General features: G+C 46.7%; 1 protein-coding gene across 1 annotated transcript in view; it reads left to right on the forward strand.

The window, feature by feature from the left end:
• Positions 1-27483, forward strand: part of LOC121551867 (coronin-7-like) — a 213974-nt gene that overhangs the window by 77913 nt on the left and 108578 nt on the right. Inside the window, exons 8-9 of the mRNA XM_045221050.1 lie at positions 843-929; positions 1114-1196. Of these exons, the coding sequence (XP_045076985.1) occupies positions 843-929; positions 1114-1196 (170 nt within the window). The remainder of the gene's footprint in view (positions 1-842; positions 930-1113; positions 1197-27483) is intronic.

Below are 27483 nucleotides of genomic sequence, written 5' to 3' on the forward strand. Positions count from 1 at the left end.
ACTCCTTCAAGACTGTTGGAAAGGCAATTCCTCGTGAAGCTGGTTGAGAGAATGCCAAGAGTGTGCAAAGCTGTCATCAAGACAAAATGTGGCTACTTTGAAGAATCTAAAATATATTTTGATTTGTTTAACACTTTTTTTGGTTATTTCATAGTGTTGATGTCTTCACTATTATTCTACAATGTAGAACATAGTAAAAATAAAGAAAAACCCTTGAATGAGTAGGTGTGTCCAAACTTTTGAATGGTACTGTATATGTGCAAGACGTATAGCGGTAAATGCACAACAGCATAATGGTAACAACTATTATCTTTACCTCTAATACTGTAACTATGATGTCTTTACCTCTAATACTGTAACTATGATGTCTTTACCTCTAATACTGTCACTATGATGTCTTTACCTCTAATACTGTCACTATGATGTCTTTACCTCTAATACTGTCACTATGATGTCTTTACCTCTAATACTGTAACTATGATGTCTTTACCTCTAATACTGTCACTATGATGTCTTTACCTCTAATACTGTAACTATGATGTCTTTACCTCTAATACTGTAACTATGATGTCTTTACCTCTAATACTGTAACTATGATGTCTTTACCTCTAATACTGTTACTATGATGTCTTTACCTCTAATACTGTCACTATGATGTATTCATCTCTACTACTTTAACTATGATGTCCATGAGGTTTCTGAGTCATATTGCTATAAAACATCATGACTCTTAACCATAACATGTTGCTCAATGTGTCTCTCCCTCATAGCCTCTCTGTCTGTGACCTTAACCTAACCCAGGTATTCAGTCTAACTCTGTGTCCTCCTGTGTGTCTCTACAGAGTGCCCAGGGACTTCAGAGTAACAAGGACTCTCGAATCCTCTGGGTCAAGGACTCTGACCACATACTGACCACCGGCTTCGATCAGGTGACAACATTACTACACACAGTTTTAAGTGTGTGTGTGATTTTGTTTGTGTGTTTTGACATGATTGTATGTTCAGATGCATAGTTGTGTGTGTGTGCGCGTGTACGTGCGTGTGGGCTTGTGTTTGCCCATGTGTGTGTGTTATAAAGTGGATTTATTAAATTCTACATGATTGTATGTTCAGATGCGTGGTCGGGAGGTGAGACTGTGGGACAGCAGGAAGCTGGGATCCTCTCTGGGCTCTGCCAACCTGGGCACCTCCAACGGGTGAGTACACAGTGACCCTGCTGTTTGTCTGGCTGTATGTGTCTGTGTGTGTTGGGAGTGTGTGTGTGTGTGGGCCTTGCCATAGGCCTGCTCTGTGTGCGTGTGTTTGCGTGCGCACAGGCACATGCATATATAAGTATGTGTTGGAGTGTGCAGAAGCAGGCACCCCACCCAATTTGCCACGGATGAGAGCTGGACATCTATGATATGTAGTGTGTTCACAGTGTGTGTGAGTCTTCATGTTCAGTGTACATTTACTGTCCAGCCTGTTGTGGTATGTGCACAAACTGCACTTTAGCCTATGCCGGATGCGTGTGGCTTGGATCTAGGCCCCTACTTGTTTAAGGGTGCGTCCCAAATGGCACCCTATATTCCCTATGTAGTACACTATTTTTGACCAGGGCCCATAGGGCTCTATATGGAATAGAGTGCCATTTAGGACACACCCTTAGAATGCTGAGATGTCGGACCCCCCAGACTTATGACGGTACCTCTCTACATTCCGAGCATTTCCTGGTTCCTGTCCCAAACAGAGGAGCCCCTCTTCCTTTCCTCTGTCCTCTCAGAGACAAGTATGTCTGTCTGGGCAGGGGACGGGGTGAGGGGTTATAGGTCATAGTAGCAGTGCGCGCACACGCACGCATGCTCACGTGTCTGCAAGAAAGCACACACACACACTAGTATGATATGTCACTCGCTGGAGGAGCAGGGAAAGCCAGAATAGGAATGAACTGTTCCCCATGGTGTGATAAACACACACACATTGGCCCCCAGCCTCCCTCAATCCCTCCTCTGACCTCTCCAAATCCTCTGCTCCCTGCGTTTATTTTTCCAAATGCCGATGCTGAGGACCGGAGGAGAGAGGGAGCGTGTCGAGGCTCCGGAGGGAGAGAGGGAACGAGGGAGGAAGGAGGAGGGGTGCTAGAGTACCTCTGTCACAGTGTTCTTCTCTGTGTGTGTGTGTGAGAGAGAGAGAGAGAGAGAGAGAGAGATAGTTTTGTGAGGGGGACAGAGAGGGGGACAGAGAGAGGTGTTTGTGCTGCTTCGTTGCTGTGTTGTGCCACTGCTATGGTAGCAAGGGTATTGGTTCTGATCCTTGGGTCAGTTCTTCAGGACTGGAGTTTGTCTGGTTACCCAGGCCCAACCTGTCACAAAGTAACTGTACTGTGGAGGTGGATGAGGGGTGTGTGCGCAAGCGTGCGGGTGGGTGTTTATGGATGGGGTGAGTTTGAGATGTGTGAACTGTGAAGCACTTTTACAGGGACAGTTATAGCTGTGACATTGTTACAGTTTTTTTACTGGTTCAGAGGGCTAGCACACAACACAGAGAGACGTTCTCCATTCTCCTCAGAATGCCACTGATCGGAATATTCCTGATCTGTGTTTTTGTGAGAGTCGTTTGGGAGTTTACACAGCAAGAGGTCTATCCATCTTTCCAGCCCCTCTCTTTCCGTCTCCCTCCCTCCGTCCCTCCCTCCCTCCTTTGCGCTCTCCCTCTCTCCGTTCCTCCCTCCATCCATTCTTCCATCCACCTCTCTCCCTCCCTCTCTCCCTACCTCCCTCCTCCTGCCATTCCCACTTAGCAACTCATCTCCAGTTCTCCTCCATTTGCTGTCAGTTTGAATGAAAAAGATATCAGCCTTCCTGTAAGCCTCTGGATGTCTGGAATCTCCTTGTGGTGGTCTGATGGTCTCCTCAGGTATTGACTGTAGAAGTATATATTTTCAAATATATTTTCGGCTCTCCAAATCAGCTCTATAGTGAACACTCAAATTTCATAAAGTGGTATGCTAAATGTGTTTTGGTAAGTAAAATGTAGCCCTTTTTTTCCAAAGCTGTTTTGAGGGCCTGTAGCAGCCTACAGTGACCACAAGTGGTGGACGTCAGCTCTTTTACAATTTTTCCTGGGCTTCTAAATATCACAATCAAATACTATTTCAGAAGTTATTTTGGTATAAGCACATTTGTCTTTATTGAGGTGTCAAAAACCTGTTAGGAATGTGTTTTTTTCCACTAAAACGCTGTTTCCCGGAGGTACTGAACACACAATCATTAACTGGGAGCTTGTTATGAGGTATGTGTGTTTGTCTCCTAGTCTCTTATTTTCTTCTTTAGGGCGAGAAATGTCTGTTTGCTCAGCCTCTGTCAACTGACTGTGTGGGTGTGGTGGGCCTAGGAGACTAGGAGAGCAACCACCTGTGTGTAGAATCAGTCATTGGTGTGAGGAGCTCTACTCCTTCTCATCTGGTTACAAGCTGCCACTGCACATTCTCCCTGTCTGTTCTCAATTCAATTCAATTTCAATTTAAGGGCTTTATTGGCATGGGAAACGTATGTTAACATTGCCAAAGCAAGTGAAGTAGATAGTAAACAAAAGTGAAATAAACAATAAATATTAACAGTAAGCATTACAGTTCTCTCTCTCTCTCTCTCTCTCTCTCTCTCTCTTTGTCAACACATGCTCACTGTCTATCTGACAGACATCAGAAACACCATCTCTTTATTTTTGTTTTTGTCCATAGGAAAAATATGTCTATAACTGTTGCTAATACTTTTGATTGAACATAATTGAACATAATGGACTTAAGTCAGACATTTGGAATGGACATAATTGTAGCATCCCTTGACCCTTGACCTTTAGCTCAACTGACCTGCCATCTTGGAAAAGCCCCACTCTTATTGCTTCAACATGTCCATTTATAGCCTAGCAGCTAGCCCAATAGCTTCCCAGTGATTTGACTGATGGTCATGGTTGAGTGCTCTCGTTTGTGGGAGGGGTCCAGTTGCTGTCTCAGTCAGTTGGCTGTCATTCCCAAGGCCACTTCCCCTCCAGATGCTACTAGCCCACACCTGATAGAAAACAGATACCCATATAGCCAATCAGTAGACTGGACAGACTGGCTTAGATGTCTTGTTTCTCTCGCTTTCTCTCTGTCTGTCTCTCTTTCTCTCTGTCTGTCTCTCTCTTTCTCTCTGTCTGTCTCTCTTTCTCTCTGTCTGTCTCTCTCTTTCTCTCGTTCTTTCTCTCGTTCTCCCTCTGTCTGTCTGTCTGTCTGTCTGTCTGTCTGTCTGTCTGTCTGTCTGTCTGTCTGTCTGTCTCGCTCTTTCTCTCTCCCTCTGCCTTCTCCCTCTCTTTCCCTCTCTCAACCCCCCCTTCCCTTTCTCCATACATCTCACCCTCCATCCTCCTATTCCAGGCCTCTCTGTGCTCCCTGTCCAAACTTCTCTTTCAAACCCAAGTCTCCGTTTCTCTCTCAAGCTAATCTCCTACAAACATCCCCTATGACCCTCAAACTCAATTCTGGACCTGGAAGCCAGTTCCGCTGCGTTTTTTCATTGTTCCCCTCTAATCAGGGACTGATTTAGACCTGGCACACCAGGTGGGTGTAATTAATTATCAGGTAGAACAGAAAACCAGCAGGCTCCTGACCTCATAGGGTAAGAGTTGCATACCCCTGCCCTATGGCCTTCATGACTGTTTAAATGAGTTGTAGCTTGATCGCTACCAGTCCTCTCTCTTTTCTGTTCTCATGGTGTATAGTTTTCTGGGTCTAACTCCCCAACATGGCATTACTTCAGAAATGGAAGAAAACGGGGCAAAACGGGAAGGTACTATGTGAACCTATCCAATAACACACTTCTTTTAGTTTTCCGTTGCACAAGGTTTCGCTACAGTGTGCACTAATGAATACAACCATGGTGTATGTGGTGACTTCAGTCTGTTTTGGCTCCAAGCGCAACACATTGAGTGCGTCATCATTATTCATTGTTATTCATTGTTTATTGATTGTTATGATCTGTTTATAGATGGTTGATAACAGGGCTGTGGGGGAGATGGGTCATTGTTTGTCTGTTATTATAAATCTCTATGCAGGCTGTTGGCTGTGATATACACCACTAGCCAGAGGGGAAACCTAGTGTGGGGCTGTACTGTTGCGCATGATGCGACACACGCATGCACAAACATCCCCTATGACCCTCAAACTCAATTCTGGACCTGGAAGCCAGTTCCGCTGCGTTTTTTCATTGTTCCCCTCTAATCAGGGACTGATTTAGACCTGGCACACCAGGTGGGTGTAATTAATTATCAGGTAGAACAGAAAACCAGCAGGCTCCTGACCTCATAGGGTAAGAGTTGAATACCCCTGCCCTATGGCCTTCATGACTGTTTAAATGAGTTGTAGCTTGATCGCTACCAGTCCTCTCTCTTTTCTGTTCTCATGGTGTATAGTTTTCTGGATCTAACTCCCCAACATGGCATCACTTCAGGTCTAACTCTCCAACATGACACTTAAGGGCACAGCTCTGGGTCATGTTCAGTAGGCACCAAATGGAAGAAAACGGTACAAAACAGAATGAAAAGGGGAGGTACTATGTGAGCATGTCCAATAAGAAATGCATTTTCTTTTTCATGTTGCAAAACGTTTTGGTACATTTGCCTTAATGAACACAACCCTGAGTCTGTAGGATGATGAACGTACTCTACCCAACCACACTACTGTGTTGATTCTGAAACCAATCCTGGAAACCAGAGTCAAATATCCTAATTGTGTATTTTTTGGGCCTGAGATTCAGATAAAGAGGGATTTGTCCTTTATTTATTTTTACCACGACTGCTTTTCATTCAATGTACTGTGCTTAATGGGTGTAATCCAAGCATCGCGCTGGCTACTATCAGGTTGGCTGTGTTGTGTCACAGTTCGGTAGAGTGTAGACACTCTCTCTCTCTCTCTCTCTCTCTCTCTCTCTCTCTCTCTCTCTCTTTCTCTCGCTCTCTCTTTCTCTCGCTCTCTCTCTCTCTCCCTCTCCCTCTCTTTCACTTCGCTTTCTCTCTCTTTCTCTCTCTCTTTCTCTCTCTCTCTCTCTCTCTCTCTCTCTCTCTCTCTCTCTCTCTCTCTCTCTCTCTCTCTCTCTCTCTCTCTCTTTCTCTCTCCCTCTCTCTCTCTCTCTCTTTCTCTCTCTCTTTCTCTCTCTCTCTCTCTCTCTTTCTCTCTCTCTCTTTCTCTTTCTCGCTCTTTCTCTTTCTCTCTTTCTCTCTTTCACTTCTCTCTCTTTCTCTCTTTCACTTCTATCTCTTTCTCTCTTTCACTTCTCTTTCTCTCTCTCTCTTGCTACTCCATTTAAGCTAGATTTTGGGGAATAGAACTTGGACGAGGAATGATGTAGGGAAATTAGTTGGAGAAAAAGGAGATTGGAGAAACTGGGGTTGGTTTGTGGGTGATGAGCATGAGAGGGTTCTGGGTGTTTTTACTGCTAGAAGAAGGCAGCCATTAGAGCCATTTTCAAGTCAGTGATCAGATTTCTATCAGGAGTGGAGCGTTTAGCATCGTGCTCTTGCTCTCTTCTTGTCCCCCTTTCTTTTCCCCTAAAGTTTCTCTCTCTCTTTCTCTTTTTCACTCTCTTTGTCCATCTCTCTCTCTCTCTCTTTGTCCATCTCTCTCTTGCTCTCTCTCTCTCTCTCTCTCTCTCTCTCTCTCTCTCTCTCTCTCTCTCTCTCTCTCTCTCTCTCTCTCTCTCTCTCTCTCTCTCTCTCTCTCTCTCTCTCTTTCCATAAAGGTAATTATAAGGACTTTAATAGGACCTTCTGGCCCGGTTGCAATCAGTGAATTTTACAATTGGACTCAATTACAACCAGCTTGTTCAGTAAAAACTGCATGGCGACGTCATGGCGATTACCTGGGCTAGCTGCGTTTCCTGTCAGCTTCCTGTTACACACACACACCCACAAGCTGGGTTAGGGGATTGTTGGTACAGGGTTAACTAGGGTAGTGCTGTAATGATGCGTAGTGCCTGCACTATATATGAACTGGTAAATGTGCCATTCAGCTGACAGGGTGATCAGCGAGGGTCATTTGGTATGGATGCAGCATGACTGAACTGACTAAACACAGCCAGGGTTTTAGATTTCTTCATTGTCTGCAGTCACTGGGAATGTTCTGCTCCTCTCGGCACACACACATTATCTTGCCTACACATATGCACACACACACACACACACACACACACACACACACACACAGACGGAGACAGGGGCACAGACACACACACACACACACACACACACACACACAGACGGCGACAGGGCCACAGACACACACACACAGAGAGAGACAGAGGCTGTACCTGGAGAGCTGACCTAAGTGTTTTCTTAACCAAGTCACAGGTTATTTAAAGGCCTCTTCCTCCGAGGCAGCAGTGCTGAGAGACTTCTCTGTCAGAGCTGTATGTGTGTGTGGTGGGGGGTTTAAGTCTGGATTTGGGGGTGGGGGTCTCAGGCTGGGCTTTGGTTTAGTTGGTCTAAGTGTGATAGATGAAGGGGTCTTATAGAAGTGAGGGTCGGTGGTTGGTTGAAGGTTTGGGTTTGATTATGGGTCTAGTTGTGGCTTGGATGAAGGGGGTATTATAGAAGTCATTGTTGGGGGTGGGAGAAGTTGGAGTGGTGGTATTTTGGGCGGGGATGCCAGACCTATCCTGGCCAGCTTTGAGGTGACAACAATGGGACTAGCCCTCCTCCGGTTTGCACCTTTCCCCTCTTCCTTGCTCTGTGTGTGTGTGCCGGGGTCATTCCTGAGACCATGGCCCTAGTCGCTGTGTGTCTAATGTATGTTGGCCGGTGTCGTGCCTGAGACTGTGTGACTCTGTCTACAGTGTGTTTGTGTGAGCATCGTGTGTTATCCGGGGTCGGGCACCCGGTGTAATCGATCCAAACTCAGAGACCCTCTCTCTCTCTACAATAAAGGATACCCTCTCTCTCTCTACCATAAAGGAGCCCATCTCTCTTTACCATAAAGGAGACCCTCTCTCTCTCTACCATAAAGGAGACCATCTCTCTCTACCATAAAGGAGATCATCTCTCTCTCTACCATAAAGGAGACCCGCTCTCTCTCTACCATAAAGGAGACCCTCTCTCTCTCTACCATAAAGGAGACCATTTCTCTCTCTACCATAAAGGAGACCCTCTCTCTTTACCATAAAGGAGACCCTCTCTCTCTCTACCATAAAGGAGACCATCTCTCTCTACCATAAAGGAGACCCTCTCTCTCTACCATAAAGGAGATCATCTCTCTCTCTACCATAAAGGAGTCCATCTCTCTCTACCATAAAGGAGACCATCTCTCTCTACCATAAAGGAGAGAACAGTCCTCTCTCTACCATAAAGGAGACCCTCTCTCTCTACCATAAAGGAGAGAACAGTCCTCTCTCTCTACCATAAAGGAGAGAACAGTCCTCTCTCTACCATAAAGGAGAGAACAGTCCTCTCTCTACCATAAAGGAGAGAACAGTCCTCTCTCTACCATAAAGGAGAGAACAGTCCTCTCTCTACCATAAAGGAGAGAACAGTCCTCTCTCTACCATAAAGGAGAGAACAGTCCTCTCTCTACCATAAAGGAGAGAACAGTCCACCCTTCTTCCCCCTCGGCTCGAATGCTAAAATCAAACACAGATGTGCTGCTCTGAGGATTAGGGACAGATGCTCCAAACAAGAGCAGGCAAGAAGTTGAGAAAAGGTTGTGTTTATGTTAGGCCTGTGTTGGCCCAACAGTAGTTTTATATTTGTTTGAGTTCTGGCTAGTGGAGAGGGGTTTACTCAGAAAATCACGGTCCAAAACTCACGGTTGTGGTCAAAAGGTTGGTGAGCAGACCGGGGCCGGTGAGCTCAAGGTTAGGTTTTATAAATCCCAGGTGGGGGGTTGCGGGAGGAGGGGTGGGAGACGTGACCACTCGCTCCGTCAGAGGAACCTGAACTCGAACGTGGTCCAGGCATTCTGACAGTTGAAATGCGGTCTGTGGAGTCTGCTAGTCATTTGGGATTTTAGCATACGCTCGGCTGGAGGGGTGGGTGGGGGGTTTAGGACAGGAATAGAGGAGAGGGAGGGAGGTTAGGGGGTTCTGAAATCCCCCTCATTTTTTAAAGACGTTTATGGGCTTTTCAGTGGAAACTCGTGTGCTGATCCTCGAACTACCCCAAACTACCCCCTCCTTCCCCCAACCTCCCCACTGCAGTGTCCACCCCCCTCAACCTTCCTCCTCTCCCCATGTGCTAGACCAAGAGAGTGAAAAGTCAATTATTATTCCAGAGCTTGAGTAAGCCTTCAACATGCACACCTTCTCTTTTACCTGGCCACCTCTCCCTCCCCCCCTCCCTTCCTCCCTAACTCCCTCCCTCCCTCTCTAACTCCCTTCCTCCCTAACTCCCTCCCTCCTCCTGAATTCAGGTTCTTTCTGGGATTTAAATTAAGTCTCTTTTAGAGAACCAGAGTAATGGAGTTTCACCGCCGTTATAAAAATAAAGAGGAAATATGCGACCGGGCGGCTGGCAGGGTTAAATCGCTAATATAATTCTCGGAGGGGTTTGATTTCATCCCGCAGGTATTTGCACAGCGTCCCTAGGATAAAGAAGGAGCTCTTTTGTGTGAACTTGCCACAGAAGGAAAAATAAGAAAATGCCCCTCCTCCCTCCCTGCCTCCATCCCTCCCCACATCCCTCCCTCCCTCCATCCCTCTATCCCTCCCTCCCTCCATCCCTCCATCCCTCCCTCCCCACATCCCTCCCTCCCCACATCCCTCCCTCCCTCCCCACATCCCCCCCCTCCCCACATCCCTCCCTCCCCCCATCCCTCCCTCCCTCCCCACATCCCTCCCTCCATCCCTCCATCCCTACCCACATCCCTCCATCCCTCCATCCCTCCTTTACCTTTGAGGCTATATTTTCTTTTATGGTTTGGATTATGATTCCTCACAGATGGTGCAGTTGGAAGCATTGGTCTCATGGCAGCTAATATCCTGACGTGGCAGTTTAAAATGGCTTAATGCCGTGAAGGTAATTGGTTATAAATGACTCACACACTGGCTGGATCTGGGAGGCTGCTCTGGGCTCTCCTAGCAGGTCTGTGTCTGTTTCTTACTGTCTGGATCTGGGAGGCTGCTCTGGCCTCTCCTAGCAGGTCAGTGTCTTTCTTACTGGCTGGGGCCTGGTTGAACTCATACAGTAGAAAATAATATATTTCTCTATTAGATTATCTGGTGATTGTATTTCTAGCTCCCGACTCCTCAGAGTTTCCCCAACATGGCTGACACAATTAATGATGGTCACCGTGGCACGCCACAATTCACCGGGGGAATCGGATAAAAGCAGTCAGACTGCTCCAAACTCTAATTCACATATAAGCGATTGTACTTAGTCATCCCACGTCTCTCCAATATAAATGAACCTTTAAACTCACAATCACTTTCAGGCACCGTGCCATACTAATGGAATAGTTATTTTCCATCCTCTCCTCTATCCCAAGTCCATTTCAGCACTCTCCTCTACTCTTTCCTTCCTCCCTCTCTCCTCTACTCTTTCCTTCCTCCCTCTCTCCTCTTCTCTCCCCTGGGTGTGTATTCACTATTCAGTAGCTGATCTGTGAGATAGATGTGAAGAGGAGGGTTGACAGAGAACACAGGTTTAAAGTGAGAACAGCACCAGGTCCTTCTTCACAACACATGGACAAAACACAGACACACACACACACACAGACTTAACAGGCCAGCCCAATTATGTATCAGTGCAAGGGGAGACTTTATAGTTTATACGGCCCTGACTGCAGGGGTGATGGGGTCAAATCAAATCACATTTTATTTGTCACATACACGTGTTTAGCAGATGTTATAGCGGGTGTAGCGAAATGCTTGTGCTTCTAGCTCCGACAGTGTAGTAATATCTAACAATTTCACAACATATACCCAATACACACAGAAAAGTAAGGAATGGGATTTAAGAATATATACATACAGTGGGGGAAAAAAGTAATTGATCCCCTGCTGATTTTGTACGTTTGCCCACTGACAAAGAAATGATCAGATCATAATTTTAGTCAAAAACGTATTTCCCTCATTAAAATGCAAATCAATTTATAACATTTTTGACATGCGTTTTTCTGGATTTTTGTTGTTATTCTGTCTCTCACTGTTCAAATAAACCTACCATTAAAATTATAGACTGATCATTTCTTTGTCAGTGGGCAAACGTACAAAATCAGCAGGGGATCAAATACTTTTTTCCCTCACTGTACAGTGGGGAGAACAAGTATTTGATACACTGCCGATTTTGCAGGTTTTCCTACTTACAAATCATGTAGAGGTCTGTAATTTTTATCATAGGTACACTTCAACTGTGAGAGACGGAATCTTAAAAAAAAATCCTGAAAATCAAATTGTATGATTTTTAAGTAATTAATTTGCATTTTATTGCATGACATAAGTATTTGATCACCTATTAACCAGTAAGAATTCCGGCTCTCACAGACCTGTTAGTTTTTCTTTAAGAAGCCCTCCTGTTCTCCACTCATTACCTGTATTAACTGCACCTGTTTGAACTCGTTACCTGTATAAAAGACACCTGTCCACACACTCAATCAAACAGACTCCAACCTCTCCACAATGGCCAAGACCAGAGAGCTGTGTAAGGACATCAGGGATAACATTGTAGACCTGCAGAAGGCTGGGATGGGCTACAGGACAATAGGCAAGCAGCTTGGTGAGAAGGCAACAACTGTTGCTGCAATTATTAGAAAATGGAAGAAGTTCAAGATGATGGTCAATCACCCTCGGTCTGGTGCTCCATGCAAGATCTCACCTCGTGGGGCATCAATGATCATGAGGAAGGTGAGGGATCAGCCCAGAACTACACAGCAAGACCTGGTCAATGACCTGAAGAGAGCTGGGACCACAGTCTCAAAGAAAACCATTAGTAACACACTACGCCGTCATGGATTAAAATCCTGCAGCGCACGCAAGGTCCCCCTGCTCAAGCCAGCGCATGTCCAGGCCCGTCTGAAGTTTGCCAATGACCATCTGGATGATCCAAAGGAGGAATGGGAGAAGGTCATGTGGTCTGATGAGACAAAAATAGAGCTTTTTGGTCTAAACTCCACTCGCTGTGTTTGGAGGAAGAAGAAGGATGAGTACAACCCCAAGAACACCATCCCAACCGTGAAGCATGGAGGTGGAAACATCATTCTTTGGGGATGCTTTTCTGCAAAGGGGACAGGACGACTGCACCGTATTGAGGGGAGGATGGATGGGGCCATGTATCGCGAGATCTTGGCCAACAACCTCCTTCCCTCAGTAAGAGCATTGAAGATGGGTCGTAGCTGGGTCTTCCAGCATGACAACGACCCGAAACACACAGCCAGGGCAACTAAGGAGTGGCTCCGTAAGAAGCATCTTAAGGTCTTGGAGTGGCCTAGCCAGTCTCCAGACCTGAACCCAATAGAAAATCTTTGGAGGGAGCTGAAAGTCCGTATTGCCCAGCAACAGCCCCGAAACCTGAAGGATCTGGAGAAGGTCTGTATGGAGGAGTGGGCCAAAACCCCTGCTGCAGTGTGTGCAAACCTGGTCAAGACCTACAGGAAACGTATGATCTCTGTAATTGCAAACAAAGGTTTCTGTATTAAATATTAAGTTCTGCTTTTCTGATGTATCAAATACTTATGTCATGCAATAAAATGCTAATTCATTACTTAAAAATCATACAATGTGATTTTCTGGATTTCACTGTTGAAGTGTACCTATGATAAAAATTACAGACCTCTACATGCTTTGTAAGTAGGAAAACCTGCAAAATCGGCAGTGTATCAAATACTTGTTCTCCCCACTGTATATGGACAAGCAATGACAGCAATGACAGAGCGGCATGGACTAAGATACAGAATGATATTATAGAATATAATGCAGTATATACATATGAGATGAGTAGTGCAAGATATGTAAACATTATTAAAGTGACTAGTGTCCCATTTCTTAAAGTGGCCAGTGATTTCAATAGGCAGCAGGAGCCTCTAATGTGCTAGTGATGGCTATTTAACAGTCTGATGGCCTTGAGATAGAAGCTGTTTTTCATTCTCTCGGTCCCAGCTTTGATGCACCTGTACTGACCTCGCCTTCTGGATGATAGCGGGGTGAACAGGCAGTGGCTCGGGTGGTTGATGTCCGTAATGATCTTTTTGGCCTTCCTGTGACATCGGGTGCTGTAGGTGTCTTGGAGGGCGGGTAGTTTGCCCCCGGTAATGCGTTCGGCAGACCGCACCACCCTCTGGAGAGCCCTGCGGTTGTGGGCGGTGCAGCTGCCGTACCAGGCGGTGATACAGCCCGATAGGATGCTCTCAATTGTGCATCTGTAAAAGTTTGTGAGGGTTTTAGGTGATAAGCCAAATTTCTTCAGCCTTCTGAGGTTGAAGAGGCTCTGTTGCGCCTTCTTCACCACACTGTCTGCGTGGGTGGACCATTTCAGTTTGTCGGTGATGTGTACGCCAAGGAACTTGAAGCTTTCCACCTTCTCCACTGCGGTCCCGTCGATGTGGATAGGGGGGTGCACCCTCTGCTGTTTCCTGAAGTCCATGATCATCTCCTTTGTTTTGTTGATGTTGATTGAGAGGTTATTTTCCTGGCACCACACTCCCAGAGCCCTCACCTCCTCCCTGTAGGCGGTCCCATCATTGTTGGTAATCAAGCCTACTACTGTTGTGTCGTCTGCAAACTTGATGATTGAGTTGGAGGCGTGCTTGGCCACGCAGTCATAGGTGAACAGGGAGTACAGGAGGGGGCTGAGCACGCACCCTTGTGGGGCCCCAGTGTTGAGGATCAGCGAAGTGGAGATGTTGTTTCCTACCTGCACCACCTGGGGGCGGCCCGTCAGGAAGTCCAGGACACAGTTGCACAGGGCGGGGTTCAGACCCAGGGCCTCGAGCTTAATGATGAGCTTGGAGGGTACTATGGTGTTGAATGCTGAGCTATAGTCAATGAACAACATTCTTACATAGGTATTCCTCTTGTCCAGGTAGGATAGGGCAGTGTGATGGCAATTGCATCGTCTGTGGATCTATTGGGGCGGAAAGCAAATTGAAGTGGGTCTAGGGTGACAGGTAAGGTAGAGGTGATATGAAAGTATGAACAGTTTGTGTGTGAGCTGGTGGAGGCCTGTATCTTTTTCTTCCCTACCTTATCATCATTCAATCTCTCTTTCCTTCCCTCTCTCTCTCTATATTTCTCTCTCTTTATCTTTCCTTCCTCTAAAGATGAAGCTGTTTCTGTTTCTTCCCCTCTCTCTATACTCTCTCAATTGAATTTGGACATTTTTTACATTTGGTCATTTAGCAGACACTCTTATTCAGAGCGACTTAGTCAGTTCATTTAACTTAGGTAGTGTATGTAAGACAGCCACAGGTACATTGGGTAAGTGTTGCCAAGGCATTAAAAACCTAGTTTTAGAAGTCAAAAGTATAATTGTACATCTGTACCAAAGTAGATCCTCTTTCACTCCTCCTCCTTTCACCTATCTATACACCTCCCTCCCCTCTCCCCCTCCCCCTTTCCCTTCTATCTATCTATACACCTCCCTCCCCTCTCCCCCTCCCCCTCCCCCTTCCCTTCTATCTATCTATACACCTCCCTCCCCTCTCCCCCTCCCCCTTCCCTTCTATATATCTATACACCTCCCTCCCCTCTCCCTCTCCCTCTCCCCCTCCCCCTTCCCTTCTATCTATCTATACACCTCCCTCTCCCTCCCCCTTTCCCTTCTATATATCTATACACCTCCCTCCCCTCTCCCTCCCCTCCCCCTTCCCTTCTATCTATCTATACACCACCCTCCCCTCTCCCTCCCCCTTCCCTTCTATCTATCTATACACCTCCCTCCCCTCTCCCCCTCCCCCTCCCCCTTCCCTTCTATCTATCTATACACCTCCCGCCCCTCTCCCTCCCCCCTTCCCTTCTATATATCTATACACCTCCCTCTCCCTCTCCCCCTCCCCCTTCCCTTCTATATATCTCTACACCTCCCTCCCCTCTCCCTCTCCCCCTCCCCCTTCCCTTCTATATATCTATACTCCTCCCTTCCCTCTCCCTCTCCCCCCCTTCCCTTCTATATATCTATACACCTCCCTCCCCTCTCCCCCTCCCCCTCCCCTTCCCTTCTATATATCTATACACCTCCCTCCCCTCCCCCTCCCCCTTCCCTTCTATCTATCTATACACCTCCCGCCCCTCTCCCTCCCCCTTCCCTTCTTATATCTATACACCTCCCTTCCCTCTCCCTTCCCCCCCTTCCCTTCTATCTATCTATACACCACCCTCCCCTCCCCTCCCCCTTCCCTTCTATCTATCTATACACCTCCCGCCCCTCTCCCTCCCCCTTCCCTTCTATATATCTATACACCTCCCTCCCCTCTCCCTCTCCCCCTCCCCCTTCCCTTCTATCTATCTATACACCACCCTCCCCTCTCCCTCCCCCTTCCCTTCTATCTATCTATACACCTCCCTCCCCTCTCCCTCTCTCCCTCCCCCTTCCCTTCTATATATCTATACACCTCCCTCCCCTCTCCCTCTCTCCCCTCCCCCTTCCCTTCTATATATCTCTACACCTCCCTCCCCTCTCCCCTCTCCCCCTTCCCTTCTATATATCTATACACCTCCCTCCCCCTCTCTCCCCTCTCCCTCTCTCCCCCTCCCCTTCCCTTCTATATATCTATACACCTCCCTCCCCTCTCCCTCTCCCTCTCCCCCTCCCCCTTCCCTTCTATATATCTATACACCTCCCTCCCTCTCCCTCTCCCCCTCCCCTTCTATCTATCTATACACCTCCCTCTCCCTCTCCCCCTTCCCTTCTATATATCTATACACCTCCCTCCCCTCTCCCTCTCCTCTCCCCTCCCCCTTCCCTTCTATATATCTATACACCTCCCTCCCTCTCCCTCTCCCCCTCCCCTTCCCTTCTATATATCTATACACCTCCCTTCCCTCTCCCTCTCCCCCTCCCCTTCCCTTCTATATATCTATACACCTCCCTCCCCTCTCCCCCTCCCCCTTCCCTTCCCTTCTATATATCTCTACACCTCCCTCCCCTCTCCCCCTCCCCCTTCCCTTCTATATATCTATACACCTCCCTCCCCTCTCCCTCTCCCTCTCCCCCTCCCCCTTCCCTTCTATATATCTATACACCTCTGTCCTTTAGATGCAGCTTGATATGACATTTGATAATGTGGTAACCATCCTCTGTCCTTTAGATCCAGTGCCAATAGTGTTGCCATATTATTACTACTATAACCGTTCCAAGGTCTGCTTTTCTCCTGTGAGTATAATCGGTGGCTGTCCCAAATGGCACCCTATCCCCTATATAGTGCACTACTTTTGACCAGGGGCCATTTGGGACCCATGCACGGTCTGTGTAACGTCCAGAGCACTCATCCACATCAGGTTTCCTTCTAACTCCTGTTAGAACGGCCCAACTTTCCCCTCTTTCTAAGTGAAGAGGCTGAGCACAGTTTTCCGACTGGCTCTTTTAATAAAGAGCACAGACACACAGATAGACCGACTGCCTCATCCCTCTGTTTCTCTCTTTTATCCCTCTCCTCATCTTTTCCAAACTATTGACCCAGAGCTGGTCTCTTCATCTATCCGTTGCTCAACATGCCGTAAGGGAAACTGTTCATTAACGAGCCCACGTGATTCGCTGTTGACAGGTGGGCTGCCTGCGGGTCATGGTGATGTCACGTCCCATGTGGGCCATATTTCTCCAGCGAATCAGGAATCAGCGTCTCGACTGGAAACATGTCCGTGTCAGTGAGGCAGGGGTAATATGCTATGCTTAGTTAAATGGGAAAAGTGGTGTGTATGTGTGGGGGGAGAGTGTGTGTGTGTGTGTGTGTGTGTGTGTGTGTGTGTGTGTGTGTGTGTGTGTGTCGGAGTGCGTGTGCGATGAGGTGTGTGTGTGTCTGCCCACTGTGTAATTGGTCATTTGACTGGATGCTCCAGCACCCTGCTGTCTTATCTATGCCCTGCAGGTGCCCCTCTCAGACTTCTGTCTCTGAGAGATGTGTTTGTGTGTGTGTGTGTGTGTGTGTGTGTGTGTGTGTGTGTGTGTGTGTGTGTGTGTGTGTGATGGTTTAGAAGAGAAAGGCAAAAAGCAATAGGAAGACAACAGTTCCTGTCTAGTTGGTCTCCATGGAAATGTTATGACAACAAAGCAGCTCTGCACCTACTCTGGCTCCTTATTGCACTGCAGCCGGGGAGGGGGTCACAGGTTGGCTTAGACCAGGACGAAAATCTTCATCAAAATGTAATTGTCAGGAGCTGGAGGGGGATAGGAAATAATTCCCTCATTGTGGGAAGAAAGGAAGAGAATGAAAGGGAAGAAAAGGTAGAGGAACAACCAACAGCCGCTTTGGGTCTGGCCTGCACTTGAGGCAGCTTGAGGATCTCAAGGGGCTTTCCTGTTGCTTCAAATGGATTTAAATGAAGTCCCCTGCATGGCTGTTTGCATTCAGGAAGGTCAGTTAGTCAGTGTTGTTGTTAGGGTCACTGTGTCAGCCTGGGGGGTTGAACATGCCTCATTCAACCCTTATTACAGCACTAGTCAGGTTATTACAGCAGCCAGTCAGGTAATAGAATGCACTGGGGTCCCTTTTAACCTCCAAATGTCATTAGGTTTGAGACATTACCAAAGGTGAATAAAAGATGAGGAAAGCAGAATGGAAACAGTAATGGTTGTTGATTCAGAGTAAAATGTTAAATTTTAGCACATTACTTTTTATTTTCAACACAAAGTACACTAAACACTCATTTAGAACACTAATTTACCATTTTAAATAAGTTAGGTAGCATAAACGTAACCACATGTAACATATGGATAGTATACACCTCACTTTTCTATTTTTCGAGTTATTACATTAAACCGATCATTCTGAAGAATGCCAAAGTCATGTCTGAAAAAGTTTTTCCGGGGTGTGATGTAATATGGAGGACCCAGCAAGCCAGCCTATTCCCTATAATGTAAACTCCAACAAAAATAACTTAAAATGTATAACTTCTAAATTAAACCAAATCGCTTGCACTCATGATTACTGGTTTAATTATATTTTTAGGCGGGAGTTTTCACCGGGCCGAAGGAGAGTCAGTGAGAGAAATCCAATAGCTATGTAGCGAGAAAAATACCAAATAGATCGATTCCAGATGTCAGTCAGCTAGCGCGCTAGCACTAAGCCAAGGTGGAAAAAGTTACAAAACTCCTGTAGCCTACTTCACAGATAACATGCTGAAAAGTTGACAAAACAAAAAGGAGAACAGATGAGGTACTACACAATTAGAGCAAGCAGGTATGATTTTACCTTTCGTTATGAGCCCACAGCAAGAAGCCTGCCATGCTAATGGGTTCCCAATAGATAACACTGCCACAAAGTCAGTGAAGAGCATGAGGATGCTAACGTTAGTAGGCCGTCATTGTAAATAAGAATTTGCCTAGTTAAATAAAGGTTATATAAATACAAAATAAAAATGAATTAAAAAGTCAGCTTGAGCTAGCTACTGAGCTAGCATACGAACTCGGTAGCACAGAGTAGACTTTGAGAAATAGTGCATTATGGGTAGATTAGAAGATATTCGGAAATAATGTAATAAATATGTAATAACCCAAAACATAACTATGTTTGTACTTATAGGTAACCAGATCGTACAACTAAGTGACTAAGTCTTTGACCACACTTTGTTGTTACTTTGGTGAGTAAAAACTCATGCTTCCTACCCTTTTAAAACTCAATTTGGGGAGCAAATTAGCACCCAAATTAGCATCCACTTTGACATGGCACAGACCAATGGTAAATAGACCCAGAGGGCGCATAGGGCACAGGTGTCCCTCACAAAGCAGCCCAAGCGTGGCTCAGCTGGAGGGGCCGCATTCCTGCAGGCAAGCTATGATGGTTCACTTACTGTCCACACACACACAAACATGAAAAAGAGCGACCAGCTTGACTGCAGTCCAACAGACCTGCAGGGGTGGTTTATCCTCTCCCATGAAGCCTGTTAACTGGACCCTTACCTCCCAGCCCATCTCATCCCATTCTCCTTTCTCAGCCCTCCACACTATTTTTATTTTTTATTTTTTTATTTTTTTATTTTATTTTATTTCACCTTTATTTAACCAGGTAAGCCAGTTGAGAACAGGTTCTCATTTACAACTGCGACCTGGCCAAGATAAAGCAAAGCAGTGCAATAAAAACAACACAGAGTTACATATGGGGTAAAAAAAACATAAAGTCAAAAATACAACAGAAAATATATATACAGTGTGTGCAAATGTAGCAAGTTATGGAGGTAAGGCAATAAATAGGCTATAGTGCAAAAATAATTACAATAGTATTAACACTGGAATGCTAGATGTGCAAGAGATGATGTGCAAATAGAGATACTGGGGTGCAAAAGAGCAAAATAAATAACAATATAGGGATGAGGTAGTTGGGTGGGCTAATTTCAGATGGGCTGTGTACAGGTGCAGTGATCGGTAAGGTGCTCTGACAACTGATGCTTAAAGTTAGTGAGGGAGATAAGAGTCTCCAGCTTCAGAGATTTTTGCAATTCGTTCCAGTCATTGGCAGCAGAGAACTGGAAGGAATGGCGGCCAAAGGAGGTGTTGGCTTTGGGAATGACCAGTGAGATATACCTGCTGGAGCGCAGACTACGGGTGGGTACTGCTATGGTGACCAATGAGCTAAGATAAGGCGGGGATTTGCCTAGCAGTGATTTATAGATGGCCTGGAGCCAGTGGGTTTGACGACGAACATGTAGTGAGGACCAGCCAACAAGAGCGTACAGGTCACAGTGGTGGGTAGTGTATGGGGCTTTGGAGACAAAACGGATGGCACTGTGATAGACTACATCCAATTTTGCTGAGTAGAGTGTTGGAGGCTATTTTGTAAATGACATCGCCGAAGTCAAGGATCGGTAGGATAGTCAGTTTTACGAGGGCATGTTTGGCAGCATGAGTGAAGGAGGCTTTGTTGCGAAATAGGAAGCCGATTCTAGATTTAACTTTGGATTGGAGATTCTTTATGTGAGTCTGGAAGGAGAGTTTACAGTCTAACCAGACACCTAGGTATTTGTAGTTGTCCACATACTCTAGGTCAGACCCGTCGAGAGTGGTGATTCTAGTCGGGTGGGCGGGTGCCAGCAGCGTTCGATTGAAAAGCATGCATTTAGTTTTACTAGTGTTTAAGTTGGAGGCTACTGAAGGAGTGTTGTATGGCATTGAAGCTCGTTTGGAGGTTTGTTAACACAGTGTCCAATGAAGGGCCAGATGTATACAAAATGGTGTCGTCTGCGTAGAGGTGGATCTGAGAGTCACCAGCAGCAAGAGCGACATCATTGATATACACGGAGAAAAGTGTCGGCCCAAGAATTGAACCCTGTGGCACCCCCATAGAGACTGCCATAGGTCCAGACAACAGGCCCTCCGATTTGACACACTGAACTCTATCTGAGAAGTAGTTAGTGAACCAGGCGAGGCAGTCATTTGAGAAACCAAGGCTATTTAGTCTGCCAATAAGAATGCGGTGGTTGACAGAGTCGAAAGCCTTGGCCAGGTCGATGAAGACGGCTGCACAGTACTGTCTATTATCAATCGCGGTTATAATATCGTTTAGGACCTTGAGCGTGGCTGAAGTGCACCCATGACCAGCTCGGAAACCGGATTGCATAGCGGAGAAGGTACGGTGGTATTCGAAATGGTCGGTGATCTGTTTGTTAACTTGGCTTTCAAATACTTTCGAAAGGCAGGGCAGGATGGATATAGGTCTGTAGCAGTTTGGATCTAGAGTGTCACCCCCTTTGAAGAGGGGGATGACCGCGGCAGCTTTCCAATCTCTGGGGATCTCAGACGTTATGAAAGAGAGATTGAACAGACTAGTAATAGGGGTTGCGACAATTTCGGCGGCTAGTTTTAGAAAGAAAGGGTCCAGATTGTCTAGCCCAGCTGATTTGTAGGGGTCCAGATTTTGCAGCGCTTTCAAACTAACTGGGGTCACTCTTCCAGTACATTGTCTGTGTGGCCCAGGCTGAGACCTCTCTATCTGAGGGTGCGTGTTTGTGAGAGAGAGAGTGTGTGTGAGAAGAGGGCACATAGGGCACAGGTGTCCCTCACAAAGCAGCCCAAGCGTGGCTCAGCTGGAGGGGCCGCATTCCTGCAGGCAAGCTATGATGGTTCACTCACTGTCCACACACACTGGAAGAGCGACCAGCATACACACGCATATTGCTGTCATGCACGCACGCACACACACACACACACACACACTCATCAAACAGTGTACCCACAGACACACTAACAATGTCAACGTGTCTCAACCGGTCTGTCGTCTCTGTCAGTGTTGCAGAACACACAATTCAGAACACACAGACCATGTCACAACAACATACATCATCTTATAACAGTAGAAGGATGGGTTACACGGCTAGGAGTTGCAAAATTCCAGGAACTTTCAATAAATAAAGGGAATAAGCAGGAAATCTGGTATCTCCAACCAGGATTTCTGGAAAACCAGGGAATTTATTGGAAGTTCACAGAATTGTGCAACCCTATACAGGGCATCTGAAGTTTACTCATCCAGTGGTGTGTGTGTGTGTGTGTGTGTACACTACTGTATGTGTCCTTGTATGAGATGAGCTAACAAGAATGTCCTCCATTTCTACCATGGATTTCCTCATAATGACTAAGTGGTTTATGGTGTGTGTGCGAATGTGTGCACACTCTCCTGCATTAGACTCCCCACATATGTCCTCCAGACTGTATTGGACAGGCTGTATTGGACAGGCTGTATTTGACAGGCTGTATTTGACAGTATGTACAGGCTGTATTTGACAGGCTGTATTTGACAGGCTGTATTTGACAGTATGTACAGGCTGTATTTGACAGGCTGTATTTGACAGTATAGACATGCTGTATTTGACAGTATGGACAGGCTGTATTTGACAGGCTGTATTTGACGGGCTGTATTTGACAGTATAGACATGCTGTATTTGACAGTATGGACAGGCTGTATTTGACAGTATGGACAGGCTGTATTTGACAGTATTGACGGGCTGTATTTGACAGTATGGACAGGCTGTATTTGACAGGCTGTATTTGATGGGCTGTTTTTGACAGTATGGACAGGCTGTATTTGACAGTATAGACAGGCTGTATTTGACAGTATAGACAGGCTGTATTTGACAGTATAGACAGGCTGTATTTGACAGTATGGACAGGCTGTATTTGACAGTATGGACAGGCTGTATTTGACAGGTTGTCACCCCACTGGAATAGTCTCACAACTCTCACGACTTCCACAAGTGTCTCTACTACCATATTTCATACAGCCAAACAGGACATCCCTGTCTCATCCCCTCTCCCTCTCTACTTGTATTTTATCTGGCGGGCTCTGCCGGGGCCAGGGACCGCTAAATCACTCAGCCAGTGAGGTATGTGTCTCTGTAGGAGACAAGATTTTCTCATCCATTTCTTCTCCCAGTGTCGCTGATTAATTTGATTCCCTTGTTAAGGCTCTGTATTGCTGTGTTGTGGCTCACTGCTCTATGCTTATAATAGTGGTTTCTCTGTGTCTCTCTGTCGTGGGAAAACATGCTCTGCTCAGTGCTATTCTATTGTTTTCATGGCTCACTTAAAAAGGTTATGTCTATCTCATTGGGACTTCATTGGTTATTGAAAAAAATATATTTATTCTGCATATACCTGAACCTGCCTCTCTCATCTCCTGTCTCTCTCTCCGTCCTCTATGTGAATGGGACCTTAACAACATAGAGGGCAGACGGCATGAAAAGACCAACAGCTTAGACAAAGAGACTTAGACAAACATGTTTTGACCAGAGGAACACCTAGAGAGAAAAGGGCCCCGGTTCAGGAACATGTTTGAGGGGCCAGTTTGTTCTCAGAGGGACAAAGCTGGTGTGCTGTTGGGCCTTTCGAGAGAGAGAGAGAGAGAGAGAGAGAGAGAGAGAGAGAGAGAGAGAGAGAGAGAGAGAGAGAGAGAGAGAGAGAGAGAGAGAGAGAGAGAGAGAGAGAGAGAGAGAGAGAGAGAGAGAGAGAGAGAGAGAGAGAGAGAGAGAGAGAGAGAGAGAGAGAGAGAGAGAGAGAGAGAGAGAGAGAGAGAGAGAGAGAGAGAGAGAGAGAGAGAGAGAGAGAGAGAGAGAGAGAGAGAGAGAGAGAGAGAGAGAGAGAGAGAGAGAGAGAGAGAGAGAGAGAGAGAGAGAGAGAGAGAGAGAGAGAGAGAGAGAGAGAGAGAGAGAGAGAGAGAGAGAGAGAGAGAGAGAGAGAGAGAGAGAGAGAGAGAGAGAGAGAGAGAGAGAGAGAGAGAGAGAGAGAGAGAGAGAGAGAGAGAGAGAGAGAGAGAGAGAGAGAGAGAGAGAGAGAGAGAGAGAGAGAGAGAGAGAGAGAGAGAGAGAGAGAGAGAGAGAGAGAGAGAGAGAGAGAGAGAGAGAGAGAGAGAGAGAGAGAGAGAGAGAGAGAGAGAGAGAGAGAGAGAGAGAGAGAGAGAGAGAGAGAGAGAGAGAGAGAGAGAGAGAGAGAGAGAGAGAGACCCCTGAACAGCGGTGACTTCCGCAGTGTAGCGTGGCTGGACCAGGGTTTCCGTTAGCCGGTAGTAGCCAGCAAAAATAAAATAAAACCATCAATAACATTTTGCTGGCTAAATTGTCAGGGAGATGAAAAAAAAACTCCTCCCTCCCTCTCACATACAGACACACTCACTCAGCCCCCCCCCCCATTTTTCTGTTTACACTCAAATACATGCAGAGACACAGTAGCAGCAAATACAAACATACACTGCTCTTGTGTGAGTGTCCTGTAGGAATCTCTACAGGCTCTATGGTTAGTACTCTACCTCACAGAGTTTGTGTTAACTGTGTCCAGTGTTTGGGTGGACACAGTGGTTTCACTGTCAGTCTCTGAGACGGTGACGATGCTACTACAGTTTCCTGGAAGTCAGTGCTGGTCAGTTGTAGTCATGGTCTACTGTACGCTGCCTGCCTGCCTCACAGGGTTTGATAATGTGTGGGTGGACACACTGACCTCACTGTCCAACTCACTGGACTCTGAGAGAGGTGAGGATGCTCTTGAAGTCTATTGTAATTTCATGGAAGTCTGTTCAGTTCCAGTCCTGGTCCACGGGTCATCCACAGACCATGCTGCTGCCTCTGCCTGCCTGCCTGCCTTTTGTCATCTAAAATGATCCCTCCCTCCCGCCGCTCCGCTCTGCTCTGCTCAAACGTTTCTTGGCTCACTCTCTTTTACTCCCTCCTCTGCCTCTCTCGCTCTGTTTCTCCCTCTCCTCTCACTCTCTCTCTCTCACCATCTTTATCTCTCTCTCCTTTCCTCTCTCCTCCTCTTTTTGTTCTCATCTGGAAATGATGGAGGGAGAGAAAATGAGATGGAGGGAGAGAAAAGGAGATGGAGGGAGAGAAAAGGAGATGGAGGGAGAGAAAAGGAGATGGAGGGAGAGAAAAGGAGATGGAGGGAGAGAAAAAGGAAACCAGCCTGAATCTGGAAGCTAGAACAGTTGTGGCATTGAACTCCACTGCTTCCCCAACCACTCATGGCAAAAAAAACTCTCTCCTTTAAAAGACGGATCCAAGCCCTCGAATAACGCATACACACACACACACACAAGCATCTCAAACCATCAAACCATACATCTCAACCAACCACCTTTTTGGGGACGTCCCCGAATAAATAGATAGCTATACCCTTGTCAGGGAGGGGAGGAGAGGGAGCGTTGGCGGCTGGAGTTAGCTGGAGTTAGGAGTTGGCACCGGTTGCTCGGCTCCTGCCCTTTAGTGGTTTGCTCTAAATTATATCTCTCATGGGGGAAAATATGTGGTGGTTGAGCTGAACTCAGAGTTGGAGACCCCCCCCCCCTCTCTCTCTCTTTGTCTTTTGCTCTCTCTCTTGTTCTGTTACTCTCTCTCTCTCTTTCTCAATCCATTTTCTCTATATTTCTCACTCTCTCTTCTGCTCTCTTTATCTCGCTCTCCATTTTCCTTTCTATTCTATTCATCATTTATCCCTCCCTCTCACTCCCCTAATCTTTCTGTCTTCTCCCTCTATCTCTGTATCAGTCCTCTCTCCCCTCAGCCCAGGGTGCTATGCCGTGCTATGCTCTGCTCTCTGCTGTGGGTGGATGGTGGATGCATTTATCCTGGGTCTGTGGTTGATGGGGGAAGTCATGGATAAATGAGAGTGAGGGAGGGGTGGCCTGGCTCCTACCTTCTCCAGCCGCAGTGAGCCCAAATCGGGCCGATGTGCACTTTCCACTGGGCTGGACCATAACTGGCCCTGGAGCTCAACTGAACATCAGCAGTCCTGGCCACAGCCACAGCCCAGAAAGGATGGCGGGCACACGCACATGTGGCGTCAAGCGGCCCCAGCAGGCAATGTTTTTGTTTGTGTTGTGCGGTGATGTTAAGTGCAGGCCATGCCTGGCTGTGCCCCGTGGCTCAACAGAGCACCACCCTGCATGGGCAGTTTGGGGCATCCAGTCAGACTAGTTCAGACTAGTCCAGACTAGACCAGACTAGCCCAGTCCAGTACAGAGGAGTCACCGTCATGTCACTGGTCAGAGAGCGAGCCCTGTCCAACCCGCTCATATCAGTCACGCCAAGTTACTTCACTTTCTTTTTTTCGATTTATCTGACAGCGGAAATGCTAAATCAACATCTCTGTCAATGTGCCAGATGTCACGACCTCGGCCGAGGCTGCCTCCCCTCCTTGTTCGGGCAAGCTTCGGCGTTCGTCGTCACCGGAGTACTAACCACTGCCGTCCCAATCATCATCACAATTGTCTTGTCTTGTCAATCACACACACCTGGTTCTAATCCCCTAATTAGTCAGTGTATAAGTGTTCCCTCTGCCCCTTTGTCCTTGTGGGTGATTGTTTATTGTGGAGGTTAGTGAAGCTCGGTGGAGCTCGTGTATTTTGCATCGACGGGAGTATTTTCCCATGTGCCTTGTATTTTCCAGTGCACCTGTTTTGTGCCCTGGAGTGTGTTTGACGCATTTCTGCGTATACCTGTATTTTGCGGATTAAAGCCTGTTATTCTGTGATTTACCCTCCTGCGCCTGACTCCTTCAACACCACCTCATCACACCAGATTCATCCAGCTCACTCATTTTCAACTGTAGTCCCACTGTGTGGTTGGTTCCATGTTGTGGTAAGAAGAACAACAGCAGGGCTCTGGTCAAAGCAACATCATTGCCCACTGAAGGGACACTGTATAGGGTTTTTTACATGAGTTTGGTTACACATCCACCATAGTTGTTGGAACCAACTATCAGAGACAGCACAGTTGGGCTCAGGTCAGCTCAACAGTGTGAAAAGGGTATTGCTGAGGTATTTTAGTCAGCATCATCAACATTTTTGTGACCCGATGAAAGATATATGTAAATGTTCTCAAATTATAGTTTTAAAAAATGAATTCTGATTTGAAATAAATGGTTGAATCATTCTATCCCAGATTAGACCACCATGAGAATTATACAAGCCTCTAACTCCCCTTCCCCAGTCCCTCCACAGTACTAAAAACAAACAATCTTGTCTCTCTCTCTCTCTGGGCTGACTGGTCATGTAAACCGGCCCTAATTGGCCTGACGACAAGCCATAAAAATTACCCACATCCTGAGTCTGACACACACACACACGGACGGACACACATACACACATCCTAAATCTGCCACTCTTTCAGAAGCTCAGAAGTAATCACACTGCAGACGTGTGGATTGCCAGGCTTTTCCTGTGGGCCTGGATTAGACGATTTGAAGTGTGGTGGTGGGGGGGTCTGTGTGAGTATGTGTGTGACTGAGTTCACGTATGCGCTCTTTGTGTGTGTGTGTGTGTGTGTGTGTGTGTGTGTGTGTGCCAGCTTTGTCTGACTGTGTGTGTGTCTGGTGTTTAGGGCTAACCTCCATGTAATGACTTGCTCTCCTTGTTACCCCGTCCACCCTCCTCTTTTCTCTTTTGGGTAAATTGAAGGAGGGAATAAACAGGTGTTTGTTGGACGAGGCGGTCGTCTCATTCCTGCAGGGTCAGGGTTCACAGCCAGGGGTCAGAGGTCAGGGGGAATGAGCCCTATAGCAACAGGATGTTTGAAACACTCTTTATTCTCAGAGATTAGGGTGAGTGTGTGTTTGAGTGTGAGTAGATGTGTGTGTTTGGAGTTAAAATGACTAATGAGGACAGAGGGATGTAAGTCTGATCTATGATCAAGGACCATTCCTAAGCAAGCTGTGTGCCAGCCAGGCCTCTTTGGAAAGGCGCATCAGACATGCACACACACACACACACACACTGACACACTGGACTGCACACAGACACACACACATACGAACGTCCCACATATACATCTTAGACAGGCTAAGAGTAAGACCACTCATTCTATATTACATATCCATTTGTTTTAGCACCACTGTTTGCAGACAGACTTCCATTTTCAG

This window comes from Coregonus clupeaformis, chromosome 7 (assembly GCF_020615455.1).
Source record: "Coregonus clupeaformis isolate EN_2021a chromosome 7, ASM2061545v1, whole genome shotgun sequence".
NCBI lineage: Eukaryota > Metazoa > Chordata > Actinopteri > Salmoniformes > Salmonidae > Coregonus > Coregonus clupeaformis.